Genomic DNA, 9,325 nt, shown 5'->3' on the forward strand with positions numbered 1-9,325 from the left:
GCATAGACGCCTTTACTATTCGCCATTAAAGTCCGGTTGCCGAGCACGTAGAAATTCGTCCAATGACCCCAAGATACCCATCCTTATCGCTCGCGCGTAATTATGTTGCTGTCGCGACTGTGCGACGGGCAGCCGTAGTGAGTGTGCGACCCTCGGCGACCGGACTTTAGCCAGTATCGTCATACTTTAGACGCTTCGCCATCATCAATAAACCTTTCCAAATAATTAACGGAAGTTCATGAGGAGTTACATTTTACACTTCGTCATCTTCTTCGTCCCAAAACCAAATGATTTATACATCTTACTAAATAGGGCTTATGTATATTATTTTATTGTTTCAGCTCCTAGAACAAGCTCTGGTCATCGAAGAACAGTTGCGGCGCGCGGCGTACCTGAACCTGACGCAGGACCCCAACCACCCCGCCATGTCGCTCAACGCGCGCTTCGCCGAGGTCGAGTGCCTCGCCGAGTCGCACCAGCACCTCAGCAAGGAGTCGCTGGCCGGCAACAAGCCCGCCAACGCCGTGCTGCACAAGGTATGTGCCGGCCACTCGCCATGTCGCTCGACGCGCGCTTCGCCGAGGTCGAGTGCCTCGCCGAGTCGCACCAGCACCTCAGCAAGGAGTCGCTGGCCGGCAACAAGCCCGCCAACGCCGTGCTGCACAAGGTATGTGCCGGCCACTCGCCATGTCGCTCGACGCGCGCTTCGCCGAGGTCGAGTGCCTCGCCGAGTCGCACCAGCACCTCAGCAAGGAGTCGCTGGCCGGCAACAAGCCCGCCAACGCCGTGCTGCACAAGGTATGTGCCGGCCACTCGCCATGTCGCTCGACGCGCGCTTCGCCGAGGTCGAGTGCCTCGCCGAGTCGCACCAGCACCTCAGCAAGGAGTCGCTGGCCGGCAACAAGCCCGCCAACGCCGTGCTGCACAAGGTATGTGCCGGCCACTCGCCATGTCGCTCGACGCGCGCTTCGCCGAGGTCGAGTGCCTCGCCGAGTCGCACCAGCACCTCAGCAAGGAGTCGCTGGCCGGCAACAAGCCCGCCAACGCCGTGCTGCACAAGGTATGTGCCGGCCACTCGCCATGTCGCTCGACGCGCGCTTCGCCGAGGTCGAGTGCCTCGCCGAGTCGCACCAGCACCTCAGCAAGGAGTCGCTGGCCGGCAACAAGCCCGCCAACGCCGTGCTGCACAAGGTATGTGCCGGCCACTCGCCATGTCGCTCGACGCGCGCTTCGCCGAGGTCGAGTGCCTCGCCGAGTCGCACCAGCACCTCAGCAAGGAGTCGCTGGCCGGCAACAAGCCCGCCAACGCCGTGCTGCACAAGGTATGTGCCGGCCACTCGCCATGTCGCTCGACGCGCGCTTCGCCGAGGTCGAGTGCCTCGCCGAGTCGCACCAGCACCTCAGCAAGGAGTCGCTGGCCGGCAACAAGCCCGCCAACGCCGTGCTGCACAAGGTATGTGCCGGCCACTCGCCATGTCGCTCGACGCGCGCTTCGCCGAGGTCGAGTGCCTCGCCGAGTCGCACCAGCACCTCAGCAAGGAGTCGCTGGCCGGCAACAAGCCCGCCAACGCCGTGCTGCACAAGGTATGTGCCGGCCACTCGCCATGTCGCTCGACGCGCGCTTCGCCGAGGTCGAGTGCCTCGCCGAGTCGCACCAGCACCTCAGCAAGGAGTCGCTGGCCGGCAACAAGCCCGCCAACGCCGTGCTGCACAAGGTATGTGCCGGCCACTCGCCATGTCGCTCGACGCGCGCTTCGCCGAGGTCGAGTGCCTCGCCGAGTCGCACCAGCACCTCAGCAAGGAGTCGCTGGCCGGCAACAAGCCCGCCAACGCCGTGCTGCACAAGGTATATGCTCAAACATACACGAGAAAGACGCTGAATGGACGATTTTCTTTACTCACATAATCCAACCCCAATCACGAGACATTCGCTTACTGGGTACCCTAATCACTTTATGGTCCAGAACACGGCACATTCAAGCTAAACAGCGGCACTTTATGTGGAGAAGAGTTTGTGCAACAAAAATGAATAGGCTGATGTGCTGTCAAATGTTCCCATATGGAAGAGAATTACCTTATGGGTGTGTGGCAACACCTATCGACTCGCCACTGGTGTATTCTTTTTCTTATGAAAAGTGCCCAGCAAATGATAGCGCTTTAAAAAAACTCAGTAAAACTCATTTATTTCTGTAAGTAGGCTTTAAAAAAGCACTTTTACACGTCCCAGTATTAACCCTACCACTGCTTCAGGACAATAAATGGGCCAGTGCTGAGAAGAAGCAGCGCAAGAAACTCAGACATTATTGTCAGCCTCTTTTTCAAAGGTTTACAGGTTTTCAAAATACATAGTTATAAATATTTATGCGAGCTAGGCAGTTACGCATCCCAAACATTTTTATCTTTTAAATAATCATCGACTTTATAGTAGCCCTTTTTCATTAAGGTACTTTTAATATGTGCTTTGAATTTATGAATGGGTAGTTCTACAACAGTTTGTGGTAATTTATTAAATAATTTAATACATTTCCCCATAAATAAATGAATTGTAGCGCGACGCGTGCAACAGGCTTCCACATTGTGCATTTCTGTGTATCAATATGCAGACCCGCGTCAGACATCCGGAGCGGGCTCCGTGCACCTGTGCAAGTTATCGCATAGGCCTTAAACAACTTGTCTATAGTCTGGTCTGCGAGCCATATAATTTTGTCCAATCACCCCAAGCTACCCATCCTTATCGCTCGCGCGTAATTATATTGCTGTCGCGACTGTGCGACGGGCACCCGAGCGCGACAGCAACATAATTACACGCGAGCGATAAGGATGGGTTGCTTGGGGTCATTGGACAAAATTCTACGTGCTCACAGACCGGGCTTTAGTAATAATCTTCGGACGGCTCATGTTCTCTCAAGGTCACATTCACGGGCACAACTAACTGTCGGCCGTTTGGTGTAGTGGTTCGAAACGGACTACTATTCCGGAGGTTACGGGTTTGATTCCCGCACAATACAAACATTTGTGTGCATGCACATATTTGTTTGTATTGGACTGGGTGTTTTCTATGTATAATATGTATGTATTTACAAAAAAAAAAGTATTTAAGTATGTTTATATCCGTTGTCTAGTACCCATAGTACAAGCTTTGCTTAGTTTGGGACTAGAAGCGCAGTGTAAAATGTACAAGGATATTTTTTTTAAATTTTTTATTTATTAGAGAATAAATTTTATAATAATACATTAACTTAAAATGACTTAAAAACTAAAATTTTAAAATTACTAATGATAAAAACTATTTACAAAATAAAAAATACTTCACCCCCAGCGCCGCAGTCAGGAATGGTGCCCAAAAGGCTGGCAGCATTGCCACGTTGAATGGCCAGGCTAATTCTCTGGCCGAAATAGCTGCCAGCCTTTTGATCACCGGTCACCTCGGTGAGCCTCTTTGCCAGTTCCTTATAAAAGGAACGAGCGCTTGGACCCCATGGTCCCATAGCCTCAACCCCAAACGGCACAAATATATAACTCTCATTGAGAGCTGCATATTTGCGCCGCTTGGAGCACTCAGCCGAGGCCGCCGCCGCGCCTGCGGCAAGGGAGGTACCTCCTGTATGAGACGGAGAATTTTTATTTTTATTTAATGATCGTTCCCAGGTGCTGAACCAGCTGGAGGAGCTGCTGTCGGACATGAAGTCGGACGTGTCGCGGCTGCCGGCCACGCTGGCGCGCATCCCGCCGGTGGCGCAGCGCCTGCAGATGTCCGAGCGCTCCATCCTGTCGCGCCTCGCCGCCACCGCCGGCAACCCCGTGCCCGCCGGTCAGTAACACCAGGCCTGTTCATCTCCGCGAGTTTACATCGAAAACAAAACACGCACGATGGCCCACCTACAGGATACTATTCGACAAGGCCTCACATACGAGCGAACATTGACTCACGCACGCGTACTCTTGTGTATGATGGAAGAAAATAAAGAAAATGGTGTACTAAATACTGTGCACTATTTAACTGCCTAAATAATAATAAAAACACAGAATGTACTTTTTTAAGTTGCCTCAAGACACTGAGAGGTAAATAAGTAGTTAATATTATTCATGCTAAATCATGTATTTCCTCCGCCATTTTCCGCAGTTTGGCACCTCACGTCACATCATTTTACCGAAGTCAGCCCTATAGCTTCTGCGCAGTACCGATCACTGACGTTTGTCAACAAAATGGTGCTTGACTCTTGAGACAAGCTAAATTAAATTACACCATATTGTTAATGACATTGAGCATACATTTTTTTAAATACCTCCGCGAAGTAAAACTTCTGTACGTAGTACTTATTATTATTCTGTGGTAACACAAGCAGCTGGCCTGCGTCGGACATGCAGTCGGACGTGTCGCGGCACGTCACTAGCAGCGACACTGTGTGATAAAAAGAGATGTTTGTTCCTGCGCAGTGGTGGTGTAGCATGGCTTGGCACCCGGGGCGATCACCCCCCCCCCCCCCCCATATCCTAAGGCACCCCCTGGTACCCCCCCAGAATTTTGGGGTGAACTACCGATTCGAAGATTGAAAGACAATCGCATCCCTCCCACCCCCCCAGTATCATGACATAGACCTGCAGACTTGCCATGCAGATATGCAGATGCGCCGGTGAGTACTAATCTGCGCGACTTGTGTCACCCGCTTGTGGCACCCGGGGCGGACCGCCCCCACCGCCCCCCCTTACGCCGCTACTGTTCCTGCGTTTCTTCTCAGCACTTGCCATATGTTTGTCTCGAAGCGCTGGTAGCGCTGATAGCTTGATGCGTGATGCCATCGCCGTCACGTCAAACAGTACCGATTTTTACAAGTATGTATGTAAGTATGACAGTTCGTTAGTAGCACTTATTGACACACTGAAAACGTGAAGTCTGAGATGTTTTCAGATTTTACGTCAGTGATATCGTGGATGTTTATAAGAAATAGTGCTTCAGAATCGTGGTAATCACTGAACCAATAGTGATTGGTTTATTGGTACAAAACTGAAATAATCCTGACCACTGACACACAAATGACGTCCAGTGTCATCCAAAATCGGTTTCGTTTGACAGCTCGTGGTTGTTGCTCTATTCCGAAGGAATATTAACTTTATGACTAAGAGTAGGCGCACACCGTTGATTTTTCGTCGGCCGATAGTTTAGTCGGGCTGTTGATCAGTATGGGCATGTATGGGAGTGCGCACATTACGCCGATTCGATTTGGCCGATTCTTCATACAATTTGAAATCGGGCACAACTATCGGCCAACTAAAAATCAACGGTGTGCGCCTACTCTAAGGTACGATACGAGTAGTAGTTGACGTGTACATTTGTTTCGCAGCGCAAATGCCCCAGTTCCCGGGCGGGTTCAGCGCGGCGGGCTCGCTGGCCGGCTTCTCGCCGGCCGCCGCGGCCGCCGCCAACTTCTCCAACTTCCGCCCGCAGTACTCCGTGCCGGGACAGCCCACATCCACCGGATCTTCTAATGTAAGTTGAACATAGACCAATCATTGCTTTTTTATGCTTCAACAGATAACACTTTGTTCAAAATCCATCAGATTAAGAATAAAACCAATTAGTCACTAGCCTCATAGTTGCTTTTGCCCCGGGTGACTTGATTACTTAATGAGGGTTTTCGCGATTGAAAAATCCGCCAGATGGCAATACGTAGACGCGAGGTCTAAATGCTGCATGATTGGTTATTTTTGACATGACACTGACAGATATGTCAAAATCCACCAATCATGCAGCATTTGGACCTCGCGTATACGTATTGCCATCTGGCCGATTTTTCAATCGCGAAAACCCTCATTTGCCGATGTGTAGATCTAGCTATACGTTTAAAGATGAACCTAAATAATTCGGTAATTCTATAGCTAAAATAGCCTCTAGTAGCTAGATCAGCTTATTAGTCAAATCCAATGTATGTAAAAGCGCTTTATTTATCTTGAGGTCATCATCAATCATTGGTGATTTGAAATTATTATTTTAGCTGTATCTAATTCAATGTTCTTTTTTCTATTTCAGAAATCATAAGCCCGCGTAACTTATACATTGTATTGCAATTTGACACACCTACAGGTAATTGGTTTTACATTGATATAAACTAAACATAATTTTCTGTTCTAAATTAACAAGTAAATACTAATTTTTATTTTTTTGTTCCAGAGCGTGGAGGAATGGTCACATAGATGAATATTTTAGATGTAAGCTTTCCAAGATTCCTGTTCCACCTTGGTTGAAGTGATAATTATAGTGATTAGTGCAGTTATGTTAGGTAACATAATATTACGTCGTTTGAAACAGAACTCTCACAATATTATTTATTTCATCCTGATCTGTATGAATCTTGTTTACGTGTAAGTGATTGTGGACTTATGAAATCTTTATTTTTAATTTACCAAAAATGAAAATTGAATAAATCATACAATTAAGTGATGACTTGACTTTTTTTGTATTATCCAGGCTATATGTGTCGCTTAACTTCAAACTCGGATAAATCCACTCTACCCTGTTCGGAGATATTTAATAAAAAGTGTAGTCTTATTTTAATGAATTAAAAGGCAGTCTTTTTTTATTATGGCACTACTATTGAAGAAAATGATCCTGTTTATTCATTTCAGTATTTAAATCACGCATTCTCTCAAAAATTTAATATTTGGTTTGGATTTACCTTCATTTGATATAACGGAATGCAATTTATCCAAATTTGAAAAAACGCAATGAGGATTTATAGAGTTTTGATTTAATAGATTCGGATTTATCTAGTTATGAAAAAACACGATTAGAGCTAGGGATGTGGTAGCACATGTGGTAGTGACGAAATCGCGGTATACCATCGACAGTCAAATTTGTAGCAGCAAACTGAATAGAACAATAAAACAAAATAAGAAAATCTAGTTATTATTTTATAAAAAAAAGGAAGTACCCAATTTAATTATTTTAAACACAATTCAATATTTCTTCAGTCATCTTCTTCAATTTCTTCTTCGTGAATTGGTCGCCCTATCACATTTTCAATATTAAGCATTTTTTATAATACATATTTCAATTCCACCAACAATGACCATTATGCCCAATTGGCTAAAGTGCGTTTCCAGCCCCTAACTTAAAGGAAAAAAAAAGTTAGTTTATTATAAATCATTTAAATAGATCAATATTTTATTTCACATAATTACATTTACAAATTTAATATATTTAGCAAAAAACTGCAAAACATATCCAGACGACCCAACTCCACAAAGCATGTCTTATATTCTAAAACTTACATGAACATACCTACACAAATTGGATCGGAGAAAGAAATGTACTCAATATTAGGTATATCATAAACATACTTATGTCCAAAATATTCTGTAACAATAGAAGGACAAAATAATAATCGAAAATGGTTAACACAACACTAGTGCCAACTCCAAATTCCAAACGACGCACAGGGATAGGTATTTCAAAACCGAGTTTTCGCTTTTTCCTCTTTCCTAAGGCGAACTTTTATATTAAGCCGCTTGCGGGCTTTAGTTGGTGACACAATTTTAATATAATTATCCATGGGAACTGTCTGAATATCGCAAATAAACAATAAAAAGCGGGAGCGCATGGTGCCACTGGTCGCTGAGTTTTCGTCAACTGGCGGCCATGTTGAAGAAATGCAATTACCTGATTGGCTCTCATGGACTTAGCTACGTTTGAAAAAAAATGTCTCATGGATCTATCTCTCTTAGATAAAATATTACGACTTTAACGGCTTATTTCTCAAGAACCACGCTGATTTATACACGACTGATAAAAATGTTTAAAACATTTTTTTTTTCTCTTTGATTTGACACCAAAATCTCAAAAAATCTTAGAATTGGATTTATCCGAGTTTGAAGTTAAGCGACACATATTTATGTACACTACGTCTCGCATTATTTATATTGAAAATAAAAGGTTTATTTATGAAAAATATTTTAATTCATGATCTCAATTGATACAAAACACATTCAACAACAGAGTTATAAATAAAACACGCGTGTCACCAGGAGTAAGTGTCGTCTTCTGTGTTGTACTTGACGCTGTCTAGCAGCGTGACCAGGTTTGGGTCTGGCGAGCAGAAGTGCTGCAGCATGTCTTCGCTGATGCCGCAGTCGGAAAGGTTCTCCTTGTTGAACGCTTTGCTGAACGCGTTCGGTTCGTTCTCTTTGGAGCTGTCGTCTGTAAAATGAAAACAATATAAGAAAAAGTGCTGCATAATAATTTTAAATTAGGGGCAGCGACAGGTCAGGTGTAGGTACCACTCACTGGAACGACAGTCATAAGAGATCTAGTTTAGTCTAGAGGCAGATGATTATGATGGAAAGAAACATTGGTCCAGTTACCAGCAGCAGTAGCAGAATGTTATGATGATAACTGATATTTTGCACTGGTTATGATGATATCTTGGATGAGAATGAGGTTTTTCAGACGTTTGAACAGTTGCCATTGACAGGAACATTGTTCCAATTACCAGCAGCAGTAGCATTCTGCACTGGTTATAATGATATTTTGGATGAGAATGACGTTTTTTTCAGACGTTAGAACAGTTCAGATGTATTGTGTGACCCTGCATGAATGTTGACATTTGTTGTTGACAGTTGACAAAACATGTGTAGAAGTATCTGTGTTTTATTTCTGACATTTTAATAGTTCGAAAGTTTCTTGTGACCCCGGCGCCGGCACGTATCTTGAGCGTAGAAGGAAACATGCGCAGTTTGCGTCTGTTTATGTCTGTGCCTACCTGGCGCGGTGTGCGCTCGCGGCGTGCTAAACGCTTTCGAGGGCGCGTGGTGCGCGTAGGTGGCGCCGAAGGTAGCAGCAGAACTGTCTCGCAGGACGCGGGACCGCGCAGCTCGATCGAGTAAAGCCTGGTCCGTGAGCACGTAGAATCCCGTCCAATGCGCGTAATTATATTGCTGTAGCGCTCGCACACTCACTGCGGGCGCGCGTCGCACAGTCGCGACAGCAATATAATTACGCGCGAGCGATAAGGATGGGTAGCTTGGGGTCATAGGACGGGATTCTACGTGCTCCCGGACCAGGCTTTAGTACTCGCTGTCCGAGTGCACGGCGTGCTCGCTCACCTGGCGCGGTGTGCGCTCGCGGCGTGCTGAAGGCGCGCGAGGGCGCGTGGTGCGCGCAGGTGGCGCTGTAGGTAGCAGCAGAACTGTCTCGCAGGACGCGCAGCAGCGAGTGCAGCGCCGTCGGCAGCATGGGCCCGCGCAGCTCGATCGAGTAGTACTCGCTGTCCGAGTGTACCGTGTGCTCGCTCACCTGGCGCGGTGTGCGCTCGCGGCGTGCTGAAGGCGC

The 9,325-nt window shown here is 46.5% G+C and overlaps 2 protein-coding genes across 2 annotated transcripts in view; one reads left to right on the forward strand and one right to left on the reverse strand.

The window, feature by feature from the left end:
• LOC135071718 (chromodomain-helicase-DNA-binding protein Mi-2 homolog) overlaps positions 1-6,440 on the forward strand; it is a 29,279-nt gene extending 22,839 nt beyond the window's left edge. The window contains exons 17-21 of the mRNA XM_063965500.1: positions 342-536; positions 3,649-3,811; positions 5,343-5,488; positions 6,029-6,082; positions 6,170-6,440. Coding sequence (XP_063821570.1) covers positions 342-536; positions 3,649-3,811; positions 5,343-5,488; positions 6,029-6,037 — 513 coding nt within the window. The 3' untranslated portion in view covers positions 6,038-6,082; positions 6,170-6,440. The remainder of the gene's footprint in view (positions 1-341; positions 537-3,648; positions 3,812-5,342; positions 5,489-6,028; positions 6,083-6,169) is intronic.
• A 1,491-nt stretch (positions 6,441-7,931) lies between these two features.
• On the reverse strand, positions 7,932-9,252 carry LOC135071717 (uncharacterized). The gene is made up of 2 exons (XM_063965498.1): positions 9,100-9,252; positions 7,932-8,194 (listed from the first exon to the last, which is right to left on the reverse strand). The coding sequence occupies exons 1-2, from the start codon at positions 9,227-9,229 to the stop codon at positions 8,016-8,018; spliced, it is 309 nt and encodes a 102-aa protein (XP_063821568.1). The 5' UTR covers positions 9,230-9,252; the 3' UTR covers positions 7,932-8,015.
• Positions 9,253-9,325: the final 73 nt, after the last annotated feature.

The sequence above is a fragment of the Ostrinia nubilalis genome, chromosome 5, assembly GCF_963855985.1.
Source record: "Ostrinia nubilalis chromosome 5, ilOstNubi1.1, whole genome shotgun sequence".
Classification (NCBI taxonomy): domain Eukaryota; kingdom Metazoa; phylum Arthropoda; class Insecta; order Lepidoptera; family Crambidae; genus Ostrinia; species Ostrinia nubilalis.